Source organism: Drosophila kikkawai, chromosome 3R (genome assembly GCF_030179895.1).
Source record: "Drosophila kikkawai strain 14028-0561.14 chromosome 3R, DkikHiC1v2, whole genome shotgun sequence".
Lineage (NCBI taxonomy): Eukaryota > Metazoa > Arthropoda > Insecta > Diptera > Drosophilidae > Drosophila > Drosophila kikkawai.
The window spans coordinates 31,347,830-31,372,309 of record NC_091731.1 but is presented as its reverse complement, the minus strand read 5'-3'; the positions used below and the strand labels follow the sequence as shown (position 1 = coordinate 31,372,309).

Below are 24,480 nucleotides of genomic sequence, written 5' to 3'. Positions count from 1 at the left end.
TGTCTAAAAATCAAAGTTTAAAAATATCATAACTAAGCCAAAAAAGCATTAAATTTAAATATTTCTTGCCAAGCATGTCTAGAACAACTCGTCTTTTGATGTCGATCAGGAATATAAATGACTTCTAGGGTTGGAAATCCCTCCCTTTACTATCAAAACAAACTTCTAACCGATATTAGAATAGCCTCCAAGGCTACAAAATTTGTTTCCCCCAATTCCTTAAAAGTTGTTAAAAAGTCAAGTGTATGTTTAGTTTTGTATATTTAACATTTATTAGTAATAAATTTTCTTGTAATATCTGTTAATTTCAGTTTTTGTTGTTATTTTGTTTGTTGTCACTACACGCTCACAAATATGTTTTTGTTGTCTGATATATGTATTTATGGTATAGATAGTTGTATATAGGTTTATTTTATATGTAATTGTTTTTTTATTTCTTTTTTTTTTGTATATTTCTTGTATATGTAATACGATAAATTATAGTATTAGTTATTCGTTTGTTTGCATCATTTAGGTAAGTACGAGTACTTTCTGCATTCACTGTCAGTAATTGTTAATTTTCAAAAGAGCTTTTCCATGCAATTAAAGTGTAAAGTGTAAATATATATAAAAAAGAAACGTTCCTTTGACTAAATGCAACGGAAAGTAAGTTCAGCCAGCCAACCGGAGAGGAGTCCCGGACTCCGGATTGGGTTCAAATCGGTCCACAGACCCCACGGGCAGTATCGGTCGGTTATGAATCACTAAATCAGTCTGTCTGTGAACTTGACGATAATGGTCGGGACCGGGGTCGGGTTGGAGCTATGTATATATTTTGTTTTTTTGCCCATTCAAGCCAAACTAATTGCGGCCGTGAAGGTTTCATATTTTATGGATTTCGTTGGCTGCGTCTAAGTCTCTCTATTCTCATGTGGCTTTCGACTTAACTTTTCAATAGATGTAAATGTAATTATCGTAATTTAGCTTAAGCTTTAGTTAGTTGTTAGCAAATCACTACTAATAATAAGGCAAATGAAAGTGAAGGGCACTGGGGCGGGATTTTGGGAGAAACCATAATCAACTACGAGTAACTAACTCTCTCCCTAAACTAGACAACTAGAGCTCGCTGGAGTACTATTTTATCTCTTGTATATTTGATTTATATAATATATAATATATATTGTATGTAGGCAAACTTTCAACTCTAGCAACTTAATCACTAACAAAATTCTCCTTTCCGGGTTTTACTTTCACAAAAGCAGGCAAAATTGGTTTCTCTCAGTATCAATAAATTCGAGCCGTTGACGCTTTGGTATCTCTCATCTCATCTCATGTATATCGTCTCTGAATAAGGATATAAAAACATAAAAATAGAACTAAAATAAATGTAAAACTGAAAAATTTAAATAAATAAAAAAGATTGTTCGTTTTGTTTTTAAGTATTTTTTTTGTTGTTCGTTTTTGTTTAATTTTTAATTGGTAATATCGTTTTAAACATACAATATGTATATAGAGAAAGAGGGTGTGGTGTGTATAGAGTGGGTGCTGGAGTTACATTAAATGTTCTGCTTATTGATGATGTTGATGTTCTCTTCTTCGTGTGGCATAATTAACAAATTAAAAAATAATAATACATTGGACCAATGGGTCACAAAACATAGGAGCAAAAAACGGATATAAAAGAAGCCTTTAAAACAGAAAACATTCAGAGATTTTTGTTTTTCTTTGTTTTTTTTATGAAATTATAATAATACACTGGGGTAAGAGTTTTCATTTTTGTTTATAACCAATAAGTAAGAATGTCTCGAGTGCTACAACATGTTTTTGTTTTCAATTCTTGGGTGTTGTTTTTAAGTAAAACTTGGAGGAACGTATACAACATGTAGAATCCAAGGGTGCGCTGGGAAGTACAGAGTGAAAACACATCAATTCTTCTTTGATCAGTATTTAAGGTTCTTATTAATTCTTTTTTTTTTATATATATTTTTTTTTACTGGTTAGCAGTCTACATTTTTTTCAGCTGCGCAAATTACATACGTTGCCTTTTTGTTGGATTAGTTTTGATTCTTTTTTTGTTTTTTGTTTTGTTTAGTTGTCGTTTATTTACGTTTTAGGACGCCGACTATAATAGCTACAGTTAAACTTGGATTATCATTCTCAATTTTTTTTTTTTTCTTCTGGTTCTTCTTCCACCTTTTCTCGGTTCTTTTTCTTTTTGGAATTTATTCCATTAATGGGTTTTCTTTAAAAGTATGCATAATGACAATTGTTTTTCTCGACGCGGTTCGTTGACACAGTACAAAGATACGAAAATTTTAGCACAACATGAGCAAAAAAATAACAGAGCGTGGTGGAGGAACAATTACTAAAAATATAAAAAATTCTTAAATAAATGAGCGAGAAAAAACAGAGCACACGCTGTCGCAATTATTTCTTCAATCGTAGCACAAAAGTTACCTTCGCTCTACTTTATCAACATACATTAATATATAATATATAAATATATTTAGCAAGAAATGTCGAAGATGTCATCGATCTCACAAGTTAACTTGAATGAAGAGCAATTCACAATTTAGTTTCCGAGTCGCCTCTGCCGGTTGCATCCTCTTCAGTTCTACTTTTCTGTTCGTTTGTTTCGTTTTTTTTTTTGTTTTGTTTCAATTTCCCTTTCGGCTGTCGCGCTAAATACTTTTGCTTAATATGTTTTATAATATTAGTAAAGTAGTTTCAGCTCTGGTTTACTTCTGGAATCTCGCTGGGCTCCTCTAGAAATCCAGCAGGGACACTTCGGCAGCGCCAGCGGCCTGCGGCTGCTCTTGGATTTCCTGGGCCTCCTCCACTTCGTGCAGACCGTTGCCGTTCTGCTTGATAACTTCCTCCTCCTTGGTTGCTCCATTGGTGGCTGCAACGGGCTCGGCCGGCGGTGCAGCAGCAGCAGCAGCAGCAACTGGTGCCTTGATGGGAGTGGGTGTGGATCCCTTTAGCGGTGTCGACTTGCGCGCCTTCAGTCCAGCCGGCGATGGTTTGGCAGCGGTGGCGCTTTCTTTGGCTTTCGGTGTCAGCGGCTTGGTGGTGGCAGTTTTCAGGGGCGATGCCTTCAGAGGCGATGCCTTCCTCGCCGTGGTTGCTGTCAAGCTGGAGCTGGTGGTGGTTCCCAGTGGTCGTCGAGCGGTCGAGCTTCCATTGGTGGCCGTCGAATGGTTGAACTTGGGAGCCGGGCGTGCCGTAAAAGTCTTTGTGATCGTTGTAGTTGTGGTGGTGGTCGTTGTGGAGCTGCTGGTCTTAGTGCCCAATCCGTTGGTGGTCGGCTTGGTGGGGCTGCGAGCCGAAAGCGAAGTTCCGTTTGTGCTGGCCACCTTGCGCACGGTTGTGGAGGTGCTGGCGGCGCGTGGTGAGGGAACCTTTGGCTTGGCCGTGGCTGTCGCTGTTGTCGAGGCAGCCGCCAAGCGTGGCTTGGGTGCGGCAGCCGACGAGCTGAGAGTCGATCTGGTGCTGGTTGGTGCACTTGTGGCCGGCTTCCGGGCAGCTGCTGTTCCGGTGGCTGTTCCCGTTCCGGTTCCATTTGTGGCCGGCTTGCGAGCCGTGGTGCTGGAGGCTGGGCGTGGAGCAGCAGCCGTTGTCCTGGCAGCACTTGCCGTCGGCCTGGTGGCTGTGGTCTTGGCTGCCGCACCTGCCGGCTTGCTCACCGGAGCCGTGGCCGGTCGTGTCGATGTGCTGCTCAAGGCTGTCCTGGGTGCCGATGGTTTAGCTGCGGTTCCGGCACTGCTACTCAATGGCTTCCGGTTGGCTGCAGTTGGTGGAGCCGACGTCGCTGGTTTGGCGGTGGCAACGGGAGCGGTACGAGGACGAGCGGTAGCCGTCTTGGAGGTCGTAGTCGAACTGGTTGTGGTCTTCTTGATCGTGGAGGAGGCTGCTGTACCTGCTGGCTTGGGCTTGCTGGCCGCGGCTCCTGCCTTGGTCGCTGGCTTCTTGGCCTCTGGGGGACTGGGCTTGGTGTCCTTAGATTTGGTGGCAGCAGCCACAGCGGCAACGGTCACAGCAGCAGCTGCAGCGGCAGTGGCAACAGCAGCAACTTCGGCCACAGGCTCGGCCTGCACTTCATACTTTTCGCTTTCAGGAAGATCGTCGGTAGTTGGAAGCACAGCTTCTTCGGTCTGGGAAAGCACAGGCTCCTCTGCAGCAGTAGCAGCCGCAACAGCAGCGGCAGCAGCAGTGGTCTGTTCCACAAACTCTTTAGCAACGGGCAGCAAATCCTCCTGTGGATCCTGAGCCACAAAGTCTCCAATGGGTGGTAAAACTTGCTCTTCGGGAGCGGAAAACTGCTGCTCCTGAGGGATAACAAAGTTTTGCTCCTGTGGCTGATCCTCTGTGGCCTGAGCCTGCACCTTGTCGCCCAAATTAAAGTACTCGGATTCAAAATCTGGCTTGGCCCTGTACTGCTCCTCCTCCACGAGCTCCTCCTGCAACTGAAGTTCATTGAAGCCATTGGCAGCTGCCTGTGTTTCCGGTTCGAAATGAGCGGCTATTGGCTCCTCCAACTCCACAGCCGCCGCCGCTGCCAAGTTTAGGGCGGGCGTGAAGGGTTGGGCAAATGGATTAATGCCCTGTTCCACGACTGGCACAGTATCTTCATCGTGTTGAGCTTCATAGCCGGGAGCTGCATTAAAGGCAGCGTACTCCTCCAACTGTAAGAGAAAGAAAAGGAAATGTGTGAGTAGGTGGAAAAGATAATTTGGCTTTACTATAAGTTATAAGCTATAAATACTTTTTTTTTCATAAGAGCCAACACCCAAAAGCGTGATTCAAGTGTACAACATCATCATCATCACCAAACCAACAATGACAAACAAAACAACACTTGGCCTGTGTCTGAGTCTGACCCCTCCCGGTTTTTAGCATTCACTTTGCACCCCTCAAAAAAACAACTTCTCGCTTCTGTTAAATCGATAAATGCAATGAGCCATCCCATTGAAGACATCTTTCTCCTCTTCCTTGTGTGTCTTCGAAAGCAAAAATAAAAACACACAAAATGTGGCACTGCCGTTAGCACTCTGTGCGTCAGGGCAAATGTTACTTATGGCATTATTGCGTCCATGTCTCGTAAAAATATCTGGCAGATGCAGCTACAAAGTATTTTCAGGCCTTTGGGTGAGAGGCCAACGAAAATAAATCAGACTCCGCAAATACACACCACACCACGGACAAATTTCCAGCTAAATAAATATGGGGAGCTACAGTGAATGAATATCAAAAGATTGCCTCATTATGAGTAAGAGGGATTATGAAGGAATTATCCAAGAAATTATTATATTACACAAAATCGGGGCATTAATAAGGCCATATAAATATGGTTCTTGGAAACTAAAAAGAACTTTAAAGATGAAGTCTTATTGAAATATCAAGTAAAAGCTTCTTAGACTAGCATAAAAGCAAAGAAAGTTAAGTTTACAGAGTTTAGAAAGAGTTTTTCAGTACTTAAAATACTTTTATAACTTTAAAAACTACATATAACTTTTTAAAGACAAGAAATATCTCTTGTACGTCTTTCCTCTCAGTAAATAAATCTAAAAATTCTAAGAAACTGTAACTTATATGTATCTGCAAATCCCAATACCAAAACGATTTCTTCTACAACTTGCCAAAGCAGTTCACATGTATTTTTTCCAATCAATTGTCAAGAAAAAGAGCATCCCTCAACCCTTGGATTGTGGATCTGGAAAATTCGGGGAAAAACTAAGGGGAGTGTCTGCCTGCCATCCTCCGCCTGCTCTCAACTCTGGCGATTACTCGTCTCAGATGTCGTCTGCGCATCGCATTCCCGGGGGTTGACACGCCACGGACACACTCATTACCAATGCATACAAATTATTATAATGACATCAGCAGCGACAGCAGAACTTGTGAAAGTGAGAAAGCGGCTGGCTGGCAGGCAGGCAGGCAGGCAGAAGTGCGGCAACATGACATTCTTGCCAACAAACAAAAACAGCACACTAAAGCAGGGAGCCGCCAACCAACAACCAACAACGATGACATGGCCAGGCCAACAAATGGAACAGAAAAAAAAAAAACGGAAGGGAAATCATAGTTCAGTCTGGGTTTATGGCCACAGGCATGCTCTATAAGTAAAGTTTAAAGTATTTTATAATAATCTAGTTGCCTTGAATACTTTCTATTTATATCCCTATTTAAATATAATAAATGTTTAGTAATATTATAAATTAATCACTTGCTTTGTACTGTTTTTATTATTTATTCAAGTCCCAACTACTTTTATAAATACCAATAACATTTACTATTTAAAAGAGTGTATCTATCACCTCTACATTTTCCATGCACCTGCCTTTTTATCGTGCTAAATCTTGAAAATTGTGAGAACTATCTGTAGCAGGGTCCGGATCGAGATCAAAATAACTACAATCTACCTTCGAACGTTGATACAAGTGCTTATAAAGTAAAAAAAAAAAAATACGAAAGACGCGCCACAAAGGTGGAAATGGGCAAATGGAGAAAGAAGCGGGTCGGCAGGAAACGTGTCAGTGACTTAGTGGTGTGACTCGGCGTTACTTTTGGACTCTGCCACCGCAGGTGTCGGGGATTGAACTGCGGATTGGGGATTGGGGACTGGGAGGAGGACAAACGGCTGGGCGGAAAATGTAGCGTTAACATTTTTTCCGGCACTTTTCCTCTATCACGCAAAGACCGCACAGCACAAAAGCATTGCGCTCTGAAACTCTAAAATGTCATTGACCAGTAAATGCCACCAGCCGGGGCCATTTGCCATCAGTCGGTGGCCGTTCCCCCGAGTTCCCTGAGTTTCCAAGTTTCCCAGTGCCCAGCCGTTCGCAGCTCCACTACACTTCACTCTGTGCTCTACAGTTGGCCCTCGGATTTCCCAATTCCTTGTTGCCCGCCAGTTGCTAGGTTGCCCACTTTTAGCCCACTCGCGCAATGGCTATCCGGCTGACTTTCTTTTGCTGCACTTGGCGAAAATAATATAGTTCTTATATTGATCTATTTACGGTATCAAGTTACCAAAGCTTAAATAGGATAAAAAGAAATTCTTCAAGTTTTATGGTTAAGAACTAAAGGTTTTTTTAAATAAGAGTTTGATAATTCTTTAAAATGTAAGTAAAAAGCAGTTGAGAATTATAACAAAATGCAAGTCCTGTGTCCTTATAATTCCCAACTTCTCTTTTAAACCAAATGCCAGAAAATGTATCTCAAAAAAATGTATCTTTCATTGTTATAAGAAATTCTTAACCTCCTTAAAAAATGTCTTTATTAATAACCAAGTAAACATTTTAATAGGCTTTAGCTTTCTTTATTTCCTGAGTGTATTACTCTGTTTTGGCCTCCACTGCGGACTCTCGGCTTGGACTGTTGCTCAAGCGTAATGGGGTTAAAAGTGAGCTGAAGCGAATAAGAAAAAAAAAGACAAAAAAAAAAAAACTCGGCTTAGTCAGAGGAGAGCTTTGCTGGCTTAGTTAGAGTTTGTTTTAGTTACTGACCATGAGTCATCGTCGCCATCATCATCATCATTATGATCATCAGTCGATGCGGTAGTGCAAAATTTGCCAATCAATCATGGCCAAAAATGAGGTAATACGTGTTTTAAAATAGCGCACCAGCTTCCCTTTGACTTCTCCCCTCCTTTCTGTGCAATTTAGTAGCAGCGATAATTGCGTGGAATTTTATCAGTTCCAGGCGCAAGTTGGTGGCAAAAAGCTTTGGCCTAAAGTGCCGGCCGGTGAGTTAATTGATTGTTTAGCTTTTTGCCGGTTTTTTTACCCCCTTTAAAGTGAACATACTTGTCAAATATAAATAGTAGAGCTATTACTCATGCATACAGCTTGGGTTAAACTTTTAGAAACATATATTTGAAAGGGAATATAGTTCTTAGAGTATTTTTAATATGGTTTATGGTTCATTTAATGAAAAAAGTCACTTTTTTAAATATCAATATTCCTTACAAACCTTTTAAGGAATAGAAACAAGATTTTTAGAGCTTAAATGTAGCTTATTTCTATCAAAAACATCCCTAAACAATATTCACAAAAGAAACCAAGTCTCTAGAAAATTTTAACAAAAATAAACCCCAAGTAAAAGCAATCGGATTATGAATGAGATTTCACTGTAGGTTTCTCGAAATTTAAGTGTTCGCTTCTCGCGCTTTATTTACAAATCATTTTGGCACTCGCAGAAACCGGCAGGAAAAAATAACAACAACAACATTTGATTTGTTCAACAAATTGTGGGTGTTTGTATTGGTCAGAGAGACTCTGACTGACTGTGTTTGTGCCGAAAACCAAAAAGGAGAAAAAAAAAAAATGGCAACGATGACATCAACAATTTCTAGTTGGCGACCACCACAAGTCATGCCAAAATTTTTGTTTGCTTTTTTTTTCTTTCTCTCGTTTGATAATTGCGAAAAGTGCGCAGCAAATGAAGAAATTGCACGAAAGTTGAGAGAGAATCGGCGGTGAGAGTGAGAATTATTATTAGGGGAATAAGTCAGGTAAACCGAGCCAAATGAGAGCAGGTTTTTATTGTTGAAACAAACGAAGGAACACAGCCGTGAATTTAACGCAAATATCAAGTTCAACAGATGGCGCACATTTGCATGGGAAACATCGGATGACGAGGCGGTGTATGCGGTGCCTATAAATTCAAATAAAATTTAAATCACACAGAACGAAGCAACCAAGGCAATTTATAAGAGTCGCAGATTTTAGGGGCAACTACAGTGTATACCTTAGTATGGAAACTTATTGAAGCTTAAGATCGGGAATAGTCTAAATTTTGAAAATGTAAAATAAGAGTTTGCTTTGAATAGAAAAGAAAACAATCATTAAATCAATAAATCATATTTCTATATTAACAGATGTGTGTATTTATATTTGCCGGCTGACTCCTATCTCTTCCACGCTTCCTCTTTCTAACTTGCCCTGCAATGTACCAGCAATCCTATTATAAGAGATTTCGCAAGGGAAAAAAAAAACCGTTCTGCTTGGTTTTAGTTTCTAATTTTTGGTAGAAGCAAAATCGAAACAATTTATGACTTCAGCCTAAATTACGACCTCAGGTTGTTTCATCAAAGTCCCAATTATGATTCACTTTAGGCAGTTTGGACTGTCTGACAAATCACTTGGTATTTGACTCACTGTCTCCGCTCTTTTTCTTTTCGACATTCGATGTTTGACATGTCTCTTGATGGCTCGTTAGAAACCCAAAAGGGGAACGAGTGAGTCGGTACAGTGGCCATTGGTTCGAAGGTACATACATACATATGTACAAGTACATAGAGAGATCCAGAGTTTCGGGGAGAAGGTAAACTGACTTGGTGGTGGCCATTAGGCCTCTGGACAAAAATGGAATGCAATTGACAATCGTCGACTGTTTTTGGCCAAAGGCACGCACACAACTATGCAAAAAGTGATTATAATAATGGCACATAACAATCAAATAGCTAAATGTTCCATTATGCGTAAAGCTAACGATGGGTGGGGAACAGTCTCGGCTTTTTAAATAAGTCTGATGATCCAAGCGGACGATGATGATGATGATACGGACAGCACTGCAAAGAATAGATTATAGAAGAACTGGACAACTAAAGAAATTCAAGACATTTTTTTCAGAAATTTTCTATAAACAAAATTCTTCAGTTTCTTATTCCTAGAATATTTCGGTTATACTACTAAAAGTTCCTTTTTCAGCTTCTAGTTAGATTTTAATTCAAGTTTGTACTATAGATATTCTTTTTTATTTTTCCAAGTGTATCTTTTCATAGAAAACGAATGATAGGAAGGAGTGGGACTGCGGCGGCGGAACAAAACTTTCAAATACAATGCCAAATAAAGCGAGAAAGACCTCTCTGCATTTTTATTAAACCTCCAAGCGAGTGTGCGTAAATTTAGATATATTTGCCAGTGCGTGTTGTGATGACTTGTATCCATGTGTTGCGTTGCTTGTTGCTCTTTTGGGGCTGCGGCGGCGTCTATGTAATTTCTATTTTTAAACTGGCGAAAATGTTGACAAATCGCAAGGAAAATGAACGAGGCACAAAAGCAGCAGTGGGCAAATAGCGGATGCTCATGCAAATGAGTCAGAGTTTTCCCTTACTTTTTCCATGTAAAGTAAAATTTTCATGCTATGAAAGTTATCCAACTGAAACTATGACAAAATTTATACTTTTTAAGGTTTAAATGGGAAGTAAAGCCTTGCTTTTAAGGGAATTAATTAAGACTCTCGTCTTGATTATCCATAATGATCTTGTAAATAATTTATTTTATATTATTCTATAAATTTCCAACTGGTTATCTTTTACTTTTTCAAAGTCCTAGTTATACAGATAATAATTTGGTCTTCAAAAACCCAATATGCTTGTATAACAACCGTATGCTAAATATGATATCTTGCTTTATGCTTTCATAGATATACTAGCTCCTCTGCCTAGCCAGTGATCCATCGTGTGGGTCTGCCTGGTTAACTGTGCCGCGGCAATTATGATGAGCAATAAATGTTGAAATCGTTTGGCAAGCAGACAGGCAGACAGACACAGAAAGGTGCAGCACATGCATGCAACGGCAGCAACACGCAACATGTTGCCGGCTTACGAGCATAGATATATAATAGAATTATAGATAGAGGCACGATGCACGGCTTTTGTATGTGATTATCCTATTGTGTCTTGGCTTTGTAGTTCTGCAGAGGTTGCCCCTGCCGCACATCATTAATCTCCGATGATGATTAATTGAAATGGTTGGATATTTTCATCATTCCTGTTCTAAAACACACCAATCGCAGAGCATTGCAATTGCGCTGAGGCGTGAAGAAAATTCAGTGACCACGGGGGCAATATGATGTATACTTTATGCATTTTCCCCAAGTTTTATATTAAAAGTATCTTTTTGTTTTACAAAATTAGAAGATACTTTAAAGAACTCAAGAACGTAGAAATATTACAATTCCCTTTTTACAAATTTGGAAGAACCTAGACTTAAGACCTCTTAAATTCAATATAAAAGTAAACCCAACCTTGCTGTTCTTTGCACTCTCATTAAGAAATAATTCACCTTAGGTTATGAATTCTTTTCTTTTGTTTTCAGATCTCATTTTCCTCTGAGTAATCAACTTTTTTTTCTCTTTTTGCAACGGATATGTATTGCTGTGGTTTTTTTTTCTGGCTCGCAGCAATCAAATGAAATTCCGCTTAGTCAGCATCCGAAAAATGTCAATGAGCGTTGGTGAACTGGTGGAAAGTGGGCGTGGCTGGCGTCCATCGGCCTCATAAATATAATTTCGACAATTAGCGATACTTGGTCGGACGCCAACTCAACCCAGACCGGCTCACACTGAGACTCAATGAATTATAGCGCTGGCATAAATATAAAAAGCAAGAAAAATAAAATTAATAAACCACCAAACAAAGGAAAAAAAGAGAACAAACAGCAAGAGAAAAAAAAAAAGAACTAGACACAGCGCAAATTGTGTAGGAAAACCGGCAAACGGCCGTGGCAACATTTTCGCAAGCCAGACGAAAAAACAATTCAAGAAAAAGTAAAGCCAAGAAGAAGGGGGATGCCACAGACGACGAGACAGTTAAGACAGCAGCAGCAACCGAAAAATTTTGCGAAACCACGTTGCAAATGATAATGAGCTTACAGCCAAGATGATGAAGTTGTAAGAAATCCACAGAGAAAAACAACAAACTCTCGAGAGAAAGAAGACACAACAGTGTTACTAATTCGCTTTAAAATTGACAAAGCCCACTCTTGGAATGCATTTATTTTATTTACCTATGCAACCCTAGAACCAGTTGGGAATTATAACAAAATATCTGTTAATTTTGTACTATGAAAGTAAATTATTGAATTAAATGTATGTTCTTTTTAGAATTAAATCTTTACAAAATCGTTTAAAACCTTTTTCAAGGATGCATATGGTAATTTAAATATACCCTTTCCCTTTTTTTACGAGGTATCGTTAGACGACCAAAACATGGCAAAATGTAAGAAAACAAAAACGAAAAACGTATGGAAATGTTAAAGAATAGAAAGTTAATTATGTTTTATAATTCTTGTTTTATGTTTTTCCGCTTATTGCTTTTGTACTTTGGAGAGTTCCCAAGTATCAGGAGAAGAGCCCAACGCGACGTTGCCCCGAGGTTGATGGCGAATATAAAGGCGCGATGGCGATGATGATGATGAAGTTGGGGAAGAATCGTACTGAGGCCATGTTCTGGTCTGTGGTTTCGGGGCTGATGCCATTCTCCACACTCGCTAGCGACTGACTTCCCTCGGGGTGGGGGGCCATAGAGGGAAAATTTTGTGAAAGGCTTGTCCAAAATAAATATGAGAAAATCGCAATTTTCGCTCTTCTCTTTTTTTTTCGTTTGTTGTAATTTGCTTAGGAAACCGCAGAAACAAAATGTTCAGGCATAAATTTATTAGAAAAAACTCATTTTGGATTTATGTATAAGGAGGAAAAAAAGATTCGAAAAAAGTTGTGAGACAAACATCGGATTACAGACATGGAGGAGATGGGAATATGGAAAAAATATGTTAACACGACTTTGAGAAAACTTTCTGCGAAAGGCAGAAAAGTTTATATTTCATTCCCTTGAACAGAAAGTATAACTGAAAACCCCAATGCTAAGCAATAAATTAAAGTAATATTTGCTAAAATCTCAGCTGTCAAAAGGCTAATTGAAATTTGTATTGGAAAAGGGCGTGACGCAGATAAATTATTGTATTTTCCACTCAATTTTATCTCCTTCCCATCGAAAGCCAAGTGCATTTCATTATTCCATTTAATTTCCCCGATGCACGATGATCAATCTGTTCAGAGTTCCATTCGCTGGGCCAATAAAAATGGTTCTTGGCCAAGTGAAAGGCTTTGGGATTGGCCTCTCTCTGTGTTTATTAGTTTGCCCCAGAGTAGCTCATAAATCCATTTGGTTAAATGTGATAAAGATGCATAGCAAAAGATACAGCGCTCCGTTTGGCGGAATTAAAGCGGAGAGAAATAAAGGAAAAATGCCAGCCGCATTGCATTTTTTCCTTATTATTGCGCCGACATGAAACAGATTTAGCAGCGCATTTTCTCTGTATTTCCATGGCATTTCTTATGTTTTTGTTTTTTTTTTTCGCCTGGTGTTTCTTCTGCTCTTGTGAAAGTATTCAACGAGACCAAGAACGAACCGAAAAGATACAATTACAAAGCGAGATACAGATAGCTGGCAACCGCACTGCAGTCGGATAGATACATTAGAACGGAGCCGCAGCCATGAAATTGACTGGCTTTGTTGGCCAACTCCGACTCGGACTTCAAGTCCAAGTCTTGGCCATAAAACGAACGAAAACCCCTATTAACAATCAAAACGGTAAGCTGCACGATGGACGCTATAGTACATAGAAAACAGCAACACCAAAGGGGGGGGGCCTCGGTACGCCAAAGAAAGAAGGAAAATCGGAGTCAAACTAGCAAATTCATAATAGTGCAAAATATGAGATAGAAATAAGAATCAACGGCGGACAGGCGAGCGAGCACTGGCCAAAAGAAATTGTTAATAGCGCAAATGGTAATAAAACACCTGGCCAACTTTGCCAGTTGGCCAGCACACGAACATTGCCTTGGTTTGGCAATTGGAAAAAGAAGCAGCCAAGCAGCCCGCAGCAAAACGGCCAAGAGCAACGCTCCCTTGCCACCTTTTTTTTTTTATGAGTTCTTTAGCATTGGCCCCCAACTCTAGACAAAAGGCAAGGCGAGGCAAAAAGCCTTGTGGCTAATGGCCAGTGCCGCTGGCCAATAGCCTCACACTGCCAGGGAAATAGGAAGGGAAAATGCTATCATCTCTCAGCAATTCCAAAAGTAACTCTCTTTGCCTCACTCGAGGGAAAAAAGTAGACCACAAAAAGGTTATGGTTTCGATTTCATAAAATATAATATAAATTTAGTTTTTAACAAGTTATAGTGAAAAGTAATAATCCCTTTATTCTGTTAATGTACAATAAACCTCTTGACATATTAATTTCAACTTGCTTCCCTGTCCTCTTTGATTTTCTGATGTTCAAATTAAATTTAAACCAAACAAATGAGTGTCTGTCATTAAATTTGACTTATTCTCTGCACACTTTTTTTGTATGATTAATTAAAGTAAATTGACCTGCTGGTTGAGCCTAAAGCAGTCATACTCATAGTCAACCGGTTCAACATTGCCAACGTTGTTCTCGGAATTTATTTTGCACAATTTTCTTTTATGACAAAAACGATCATGACTCCCCTCCGGGCTTCAAGACGTTCATTTTCCTTCACTTATGACTAAAGTTTGGTGAGGCCTTTCTTTCTATCAACTATCTTTGGATTGCCTCGACTTGTGTGGCATTAGAAGAGGAATTCGAGTTGATTATTTAAACTATAAATAGAAGTTGGCCTATCGTTCTGGCCATTTTATTATGTCATTCTTTTGCCCTATTATCGGGAGAATATTTATGGGATTTCGAGTGTGATTAATGGGGGGTTTGTTCGACTGATAAGACAATATAATGCAAGTCTTTATAAATATAATAAAAATCTGTAGAAAATATATGCTGTGACTGGTTTGATTCGTTTTTAAAGAATTTATACGTTTCCCCAAACTCAAGATATATCTTACAGTGCACAAACAATTTCTAGCTTCCGTTCTACGTTTTCATGTTTTTAGCGCGACAAAATTATTATGATTTCCAGCTAAATTTAACCAGTTTTATGGCCATTTAGCCCCACGAGTTTTGTTGCTAGGCTCGTTTTTCCACCTCCGTCAGGTAGTAATTGTCACCAAAACTGTTATGTCTTGTTAGACATTCATTAAATCTCCATCGAGAGCGGATAGATGGCACTTAAATGACAAATAGGTTCGGTAACTTGTGGCATAGAGAACATCAATCTTGCTGCTGGTTTTCGAGGGGCAGATATATGGATGGCTGAGTGGAGTTGATAGTTTGGCCTCTTTCTGGAATGTCTTTCAATTAACAGCACTTTTTCTCGATTTTTTCAGAAGGCTCTGATGGTGGTGGTGTTGTAGTGACACACCCCAAAGGCATGGGTTCGTGCCAACAGCCCACCACTTCCACTTCCACATCCAGCAGCGATTAAACTCTATTTTTATGCCAGGAGGGGAGACCATGCCTCCTGCCATCTCCAACTACTCCAAGCACAGTCTCCAGCTTCTCTGGCCTCCCAATCCATCCCAGAATCCATCCATCGCAGCGCTGCAGGGGCCAAAACATGCTAAGCGACATCTTGTCTCCCGTTGTTTCTTTTTTTCTTGCCCTCTTCTTTTTTGTTGAATAATTATTTTGTGTACGCGAATTTCTGTGTGTGGTGTACGAAAAGCTATTGAACTTGGCACTTGGCAGAGGATTTTTGCATTTTTACATTTTTATAAATACACACTGACCAGGCAGGCAGGAGGATGTGGATGAGGAAGTCAGCCGAGCGTTGTATCTCAGCAAAAGTGCACAGCGCTCATAAGTGTCGTTAGTTTTTGTACAGTGGAGGTAGAAAAAATATTTAAAATATTTTAAAAGTGAAAAATATATCTTGCTTGCATCGTAGCTTATATATACACAATATATTATCGTTTTAGTGTTAATAGAAAGGTAAATATTGGCAACAAATTAGTATCTCTTTTGTTTAAAGAATATTAGCTTGAAGCATCACCTTAAAAGTTGTTAATAATATAAATATGTAAATATTTTTTGCACTTAATATTCTATCATCTTCTCCTCAACTGTATTGTGCTCAAATATATATGTATTTGGCAAGAAATGTAAATTTAGATAACGCACATATGTATAGCGGCCAAAGACCGCATGAGATATTATATCTGCAAGATACAAGCGGAGGAGCTGCTGCTCACGACGATGATGCTGAAAGCATTTTCTTTTGAACTCGAAATGTAAAATGCTGCAATTAATCGTCAAGTCGTCTCAGTCTGCCAGAGTTGCCCCTGGACTCCGGAACTCCTTCTTCTCCTCCCTGTCTGTGCCCAGGTTTGGATGGCGGAATTGTGGATTGGATTGGCAAGCGTTGTCAAGTGCTCCTCCGTGTGCCTTTTTGGCAATCAACTCCACTCCAAGTCAACCCACACAGCAGCAGCAGCAGCAGCACTCATATTGCAGCAAGATTTCTTGTCTTGGCCTGCAATTGTTCTGCTTTTTGGCTTTTTGGGGCCTCATCGTCGCTGCTGAGAAACCGCAAAATGAAACGAGTTTCGCTCAGATACACAGGCCAATGTGCACAGATACAAAATACAAAAAAAATCACACAATTACGGTCAGAATAATAGCATTGCCAATCCAACGTTAAAACAAATTGCAAGAAAGTCTTACAAAGCATAAAAAAACAAGACAGTAAAATATCTAAGAATATTTTTAGTTTCTTCGAAATGGTGTACTTTTTAAGACATTAAATTTCTGGTAACATACTGAATACCTTATAATAATATAGGCATTTGATTTATAAATTTATAAGTAACTTTAAAAATTCAATTTTCCCCCAATTATAAAGTTCTTAAATCTGCAAAAAGATCAAATATTTTTTTAATTCACATGAAATCTATGCATCTATTATTTCCTTTTCTGGGACTGCTCTGATTACTTTACACATATATGTACATACATATCTCTTTTTTTTTGGGCGTCTATCCTATATGTGTGATACGGCCAAAGGTGGGTAGTCTGTATCTAACTATCTGCATCTCTAAGCACTTGTCCCGTGTGGGCAGACGCGTCGCGTAGGCTGGGCAGCCGGCACAGTAACAGGGAAAATCAGACCGTCGCCCGTCAATGGCAATTGCATTCCCATAGCCAAGCAAGCCATCGAGTGGCGCCTACTAAAAAAAAGCTAAAAAAAAATCAAATAAAAAAATCCCCTCCTTTGTGCCTCTGTATGGGTGAACTAAATTACCCGCAAACACACAAAAAATATATAAAAACGGTAGAGTGAAGAAGCGAGCAACAATTTTAATTGAGTTAATAATCTTAATGGATTTTCAGACTTAATTATAGCCTAAGCTGTACTCTGCTCTTTCTTTCTCTCTCTTAAGTTGCAAAAAACTGGAGCCAAGGCTTCCAGCTCGTTTTCTCTAGGCTTTTAGACATTTTGTAAGACAGGCCATAAATCGTTGTTTGGCTTTTACAGCCACTTACTCTTGGCTTACGTTGATTTTTATTGGAAAACTATAATATAATATTTTTACCCAAATATAGATTAAAGTGACTAGTTTTAAATGTTTTTTAATAAGTAAGAATATTTAATACAATTTTCAATATATTGATTCTCATTTTCTTATTCATTATTAATATATTTTATACGAATTATTTACTTTTAGAATTTTTATAGATTTTATAAATTTATATTAAAGAAATATTTTGATTCCGTTAAAAATGTTTCAAGGTGTAATTATTAGTATTCCTATTTATTCAGTTATCTCTGTAAAGTGAAAAATGTTTTAATACATCTGTGTTTTATACCCTCACGTAATAGGTACATATATGTATTTCCCTATTTCTACGAATTAAACCCTTTTTACAGCAGCCACGTGCTGAGGGGTCAGGGCTTGGAATTAAACGAATAAAACCGCTGAAATTTTCATCAAGCTTTCAGTTTTATATACACTTATTTTCGGGAGGTCGCTTAGTCACACCCGCACACACACAGATAGACATTTGATACACTTTTTGCGCTGTTTTAAATTACAAATTCCCTCAATTACGGACAGCGGCCGCAAAAACAATAACAACAAATATTATAAGAGCAAAAATGTATAATAATGCGGTCTGGGCTGGCGACCAGTTATCATGGTATTCCATCTAACACAATGATACGTAGTATGTAAATTGTATAAATTTTAATTAAGCTGAAAAGGTTTCAGCAAATGTCATGCGAATTGTGTGAACTGTGGCTGCTGCACTGGCGAAAGTTGCCTCCACAATACAATTTGTAGTTGAATTTGGAAACTGAAATCGTAATTCTATTCGGGGCCTTGTTTGTTTTAGTTCCGAACTGAGAGCTTTCGGTTTCTCTGTTAGTTTTCCTATGGGAAGCTGAGTCATAAACTAGACCCGTGAACAAATTTGCGCATTTATCAGTTCAGTTGTTTGTCAGTCTACAAATTTGAGTGCAACCCCTCTGTTTATGGATTTTAATCATCTGATTAGAGCCTGGCGCCTTTGATAATGTGCAAATTTAAAAATAGAGCTGTGGCATGATCGATGTGATACGGTTCAAAGTGCAGTGAGTGTTGGATTGTTGTAGAATGCATGTCATGCATTTGATACTTTTAAATCTAGGAAACATTTTAAATTGTAAATTTCTGACTACTTATTATGTCTTAATATGTGTTTTAAATATGATTTTAGGAGGCAACAGTACTTTAGGATATAATTTATATCGAAAATGTAAAGAGATTCTATCGGCTATTTCTACAGGCGCACGTTATACTTGAATCGATAAAGTTCAATAAGAAAAATTCATTTTTTCCGATAAATCAGTAATGAAATGTTTAAAAACCTAAATACTCAATTGAAAAGTTTTTTTCTAACATGTTTCTGGTTTTTAATTTAAATTGAGTTAAATTGATTTGACATTGAGAGCCGAAAAATCTATTTCTGAGCTATATTAATAATATATGTTTTTTGTTTCTCAATATAACATTCTCCTGAAGGGGGAAGGGGGCCCATCGAATGTAAAATTAGCATAATTTGTGACTGTCACTGCCCCTGGCTTCTATCATCTGCTAATTAACAGACAATCATCGTTTGTATCTGTCAATAAATCAATCTAAACTTACAACTTAATGACCACTTGACCACACACACACACGCACACCACTTGAAAACCAAACACTGTGTTTAATTGTGTGTTTTTGATAAAACTATTGTTGTTTCCGTGTTTCTTTGGCGTTTGTTTTACTTTTTGATTTGTTTACAACAGTGTGTTGTTGTTGTTGTCGGTGGTGACAAGCTGTCTGCTACGCTCATTTTGTTGTTTCTTATTGTTGACATATATAAACAGTAATAATAATTGGTATGCGGCACGAAACGGAATCGAATCAAAGCAAAGAAAGGAACGAATGCCGGGTCAACAGAAAGAGAGCGAGAGAGCAAAAAGAAAGGGGACGAGGCAGAGAGGAATCGCCAAAACGGATTGATAATAAAAGCGATTGCAAAAGGAGACAAGCGGCACAAATCACTTTGATACATAAATAAGTATAATATGCAACGAAGAGCGAAGAGTGGGAAAGAAGCAGCGGAACACAAAGAAGAAGTAAAGTTGCAGGGCGTAAATTATACACAAAACAAAACTCCCACAGGAAGTGCCGATAACAACAACAATGGGTCAGCCAAAGCAAATGCAAAGCAGACATTGGGAATGAGAAAGAGAGGAGGGTGAGGGTGAGGGAGAGAAAGAGGAAAATTAACAACAAAAAAATCATAAAAATCGTATACACATGCAAGCGAAAAACCGTATATGACCCAATTAAATGAACCCAAAGTTATCGCTGTTTTGCTCCTTCTCTTTCTGGTGCAGCTGTTGGATGTTATTGTTGTTGTAATTATGAAAGCGTGTCTGTGTTCGTGTGTATGTGTGTGTGCATTGGAGCCGGAGAATTTGCAACCAAGCGAAAAGGTTGGCAACTATTGCCGCAGTTGGCAACGCCATTTACTGTTACACATGTTGTTGGTGTTGCTGGTCATGCAGATTGCAGACAGAAACAGAGAGAGAGCGATAGAGAGAGCGAAAGGCTGAAGAGACCCCAAGTTGAGTACATACAAGAAAATGTGCATTTGACCGCAGCTAACAAAAGTCCCAATTGGAACGGATATCGAACTCTAACAAGATGCTTAAAAAACCAATTGGTAACATGAAGTGTCCCAATTCAATTTGTTGTAATAATAAATAATAAAAATAATAATAAAAAATATTATTAAATTATTTGTATGTTTTTAAGGGTTTTATAATATCTACAGTTTAAATGGTTTGAAAACTGAAAGCCTTTCGAAATTATTTACTTTTTAACACCAAATTGTATTGTTTTGAAATGTCCTGTGCCTCCAGAGATTTCTTAAATAAAAAAACACCCCGAAATTTCCATTTCCTTGTACAGACATGAGGTCAACAATTTAAAGTGGCCAAAAGCAAGTTAGACAATAAAATGTAAACTACCCCCTTGTGGACCTCCCTTAATTATTTGAAAATGGAATTTAAAGCACAGAAAACCCAGAGGAAACCCGCACCCGGGAGAACGCCAGGACCTTAACACCACCGACTCCGGGCAATGGGAAAGCACTTGCGTGTCCCGTTGAGTGTAAAAATTGAGTGGCAGTCGACCCGCAACCAAGCACACGACGACCCCACCCGAATGCAGCGAACAAAGCGAGCGAGCGAGGAGGCGGAGAAGGAGGTGGACAGGAACGAGGGCGAGGACATGACCGAGACAGATGGAGAGCAGGAGCAGGAGCAAGGCAAAAAGGAGCGCAGAAGCAGCGACGCCGACAGCGACGCGTGAGCGGGTCGAGGGAACACACCCCAGAATAAAAATGCAATATAGTGGAGCCTCAATATGAGCTATAGGTTTAAGTGTACATTAAGGTGAGGGAAGAAAATTACCAGCATTTTTAGTAATTAAATTTAATGAAGTCATTAAACTAATCTTATCCAGCTCTTTATATACACACACATGTGTATGTATGTAGATATTTTAGATTCAAAACCCCCGGGATAAACGAAAACATTTCACTTTCTACTTGTGGTTTAACAGCAGGACAGCACACTGTGAGGATATGGAAGAGAGACGGAAAGAGAGGACAGGCAGCAAAAAGGGCGAGAGGAGAAAATGCACATGTCAGGAGTAGAGACAAAGGAGTAGTATACCAACAAATTTAATGATTTCTCCTTTTACCGCCCGGCCTGTCCAGGTGAGAGGCAAGGACAACAGGGCAACAAAACGGGGCAGGAAGCGTGGCAGGAAAAATTAACACACACATAGACACACAGGACACGCACTGCCACTCGGGGTTGTAGATGACGAGTGCATAATGATGACTTTTGGCACTTTGAATGAGTCATCTTCTATCCCGCGACCCCCGAGAATTGCTACCTTTTAAATTGACAGCTTACCTGGGGAGGAGCTCCGGCCGAGAAGGGCTCAAATATATGGGTATCCTGTTCCAAATGACGCTCCAGAGTAGGTTCCTGCCTGGATTCCAGCTCCAAATCCTGCTCCTTAAGGAGTTCTGTCTCGATTTCCACGCTTTTTGGCTCCTCAACTAGCTCCTTGGTGTCCTCGACCAGATGCTTTTCTTCGGTGGACGAGAGCGGCGATGGTGTGATGTCCACTATGTCGGCCTGCTGCGATTCCAGCTCCAACTTGGCCACAGGCTCATGGGCCTCAGGACTGAACACCGGAGCACTGGTGTCCAGTAACAGGCTTTGTTCGGCAAAGGGATCGGAGGTGTCAGCCGGCTGTTGGTGCTGCTCCTCCAGCTCATGCTCTTGCTCCTTCTGCGCCTCCAGCGATGTGTGCTCCAAATAAAAAGATGCCTGCATAGGATCCTCGCCTGCGCCGCCAAAGAAGGGCGGCTGGTGACGCACCTGCTGGAACTCCTGCTGGAACTGCAGCTCCTCAGTGGAGGGAGACTGCGATACATGTTCCTTCTCCTCCACGTGCAGCAGCTCCTTCTCGTCACCGATCTCCTCGGGCAGCGGCTGAACGGAGTTTAGGATTTCCTCAATCGAGGCGTTGTGCTCGGCGTAGATCGATTGCTTCATGACGTCGTCGTCAGCGGGCAGCTGATCCAGCGAAACGTCCAGGTCCACACAGGTCTCCGGTCCATGGTCGAGTGTATCAACTGGCTCCTCATTCCCGGCTCCGTTGAGCAGCTGCTGCTCGAGATTGCTGGCCAAAAAGACGTCAGATTCCTGCTCCAGTTCGTGGGGACGCTTATCCGCCTCGATGTCAAACTCCATTTCATCAGGCACGGCAATAGCATCCATGTTTTCGCGGGCGGACCCCTTGCGCGGACTCTCGGCGACCAAATCGTCCAGCGGAGCCAGTAGCTGGCGAGGATTCAGACCCAGTACGGGCTCCTCGCCGGCGTTGTTGGGAAGTGGCGACGACGGCTGGGAGCCAAAGCTGGGCACAAAGGCTACTGCATTGGGATTCAGCTGCGAGTGACTCTCCTCGTGACTCTCTGCGGGTTCGTCGTTTTCCTTGTTGTCGAAAGCTTCGAGGAGCAGCTCCTGCTGGGCTCCAGCAGTGGGCTGTGGCGCCAGCTCCTGCTCCGGCTCCTCCTGGTTGTTCTCACTGAGGCTGCTGGTGCCGTATGTAGTGGCCACCGAGCTGGGCTCATCCTCGTCCTCCTGCTGCAATTGCTGCTGCTCCTCTGGCTCCAGCTCAATCTGCTGTTGCTGCTCCTGCTGCTCTTCCTCCTCCTGGTGCTGTAGCACCTCGCCCGTGGATGTGGTGGTGTTGGAGTTGGTCGAGAGATCGCCGTCGTGCTTGATCACCTCGACGTCCTCCTCTTCATAGACCAGACTGAGACCTGCGGCGGCGGCGGCGGCAGCCAGGCCGTTGCCCAAACCATTGCCGTGGATGAGGTCATCCTGGCCAAAGCCATTGCCCGTGTCCAAAGGATGCTGCTCCTGCTGCTGCAGCTTCTCGGACTGCTGCACCTCGTGTATGTACTTCCACTCCTCGTCCTCGTCGCCATCGCCGTCCCGCTCAGACTTCGGAGCGGCGGAGAGGTCGCCGCCGGCGGAATCCGCCAGAGTATGCAGCAAATGGTTCTCGCCGGCGCCGCCGGATATCTGCAGGCTCTCGGCGAGGCGGTTTTGCAAGTAGTTGTCCTCGTGCTGCTCCATGCTCCTGCTGCTCGGATTAGCTGTTCTTTTCTTGAGATGATTCACACGCGCTGTATCGCTTCCTCGCTTCTCTACTTATTTTTTGGCGTTGCTTTTCTTGCAGATTCGCTCGCACACACGCACACGACAGGCACGCCGCCACACACACGGGTGGACTCGACTCGTTCACACACACACTGGCACAGGCACGGGGGCAGAGAGCGGCGAAAGGGAGACGCAGAGCATTCGCCGAGAATCACGAATTCCTTTTCGCTTGCTTGTTCTTCCTTGCGCACTTTTTTTTGTTTAATTCGATCTCGCAATGCACACACTCACAGCTTGCCGCGTTTGTTAGTTTGCCTTTATTTTCCCAGTTTTTCTCGCTCTCCACTAGCAGCTACCAGTAGACTTTGCCGGTTTGGATTTGAATTCGTTTTGCGACCGATTTTCAGCTTCTATACTCTATACTAGAGCTGTGAAAACCTCGATAGTAATATCGATTGTATCGATGCTGGCTGCTGCGCGATTTATTTTTTCCACTATCGACCATCCCTATGCCGACTGGGCACACTTAAACTAAAAAGAGTGTTACGGTTAATACACTGTTCAGACCGGGTTGCTTCAACACAAAAAATAAAAAAAAAAAACAATAAAACTGATATATTTTTCATGAAAATATTTAAAACAACAGGACAAACATAGTTTTTCTATAAATTTTATTTTTATTCCGGACAGCATTTCGTGTATTTTTGTTTTGTTTTCGTCAGCTTTATGTGCTTTATATGCTGCACTTGAAATACCAGAGTGAATACAGAGTTTATATAGAGCATCGTTTTATATTATCATACTAAAAGTAACACAGATTACATTTTAAACTATAAAACAATTAAAGAATATGGGCTTTTGTTTGAAAATTTAACTACCTACTATTTTGGGTCGTTGTATATACGGATAAATATAGTGGGAAGCTCCCACTGGGAACTAAATTAAAACTTCAGTTATTCGGTTGTACAGGGAATAACTATATTTTTCACAAGAAGGAACGTAATCCATGTTGTTTTGGTAAACCAATAACACAAAATTTTAAATTTTTGAAAAACTTTATATATTTATCTAAACCGAGATATAGATATACTGGTTTTAAACGCTACAACAAATGTATATTGATATTACAATATTATTTCACTACCTATTATTGATTAGCAGCTAGTATCACCTGTACCAGTTTGCTTTGGAACCATGAAAAATATGTGTAGAACAGCGAAAGATTTAGATAAGTTCAAAGCTTTATAATAAACTTTTTTTATAATAGATGTTGTACTATATTCCATAACCAATTACATATTAAAAACTGGATAGGAATTCGTTTAACTTTATAGTATATTCGACGCCAAAGAAAGGTATAGAAGGCGATCTATCTTATCTGGGCTTAGAAACCCAATAATAAAAGCCAGATGCAATGAAAATAATATATGATTCGATTTTCTATTATTATCAACGACCAAGCCATTTTCATTCACTAACTGAAACAAATAAACGAACTGATTTTTTATATATGTACATACTTCAGATTGCTTGCTTTGCTGTTGGGACAATATTTTCAATATCATATTTAAT

General features: G+C 40.3%; 1 protein-coding gene across 1 annotated transcript; it reads right to left on the bottom strand.

Annotated features, from left to right (window-relative positions):
• Positions 1-1,908: 1,908 nt before the first annotated feature.
• Positions 1,909-23,313, bottom strand: Map205 (Microtubule-associated protein 205). Its single transcript, XM_017171210.3, has 2 exons — positions 21,142-23,313; positions 1,909-4,664 (listed from the first exon to the last, which is right to left on the bottom strand). Exons 1-2 carry the CDS (start codon positions 22,882-22,884, stop codon positions 2,745-2,747), a joined length of 3,663 nt encoding a protein of 1,220 aa, XP_017026699.1. The 5' UTR covers positions 22,885-23,313; the 3' UTR covers positions 1,909-2,744.
• Between the last annotated feature and the right edge of the window lie 1,167 nt (positions 23,314-24,480).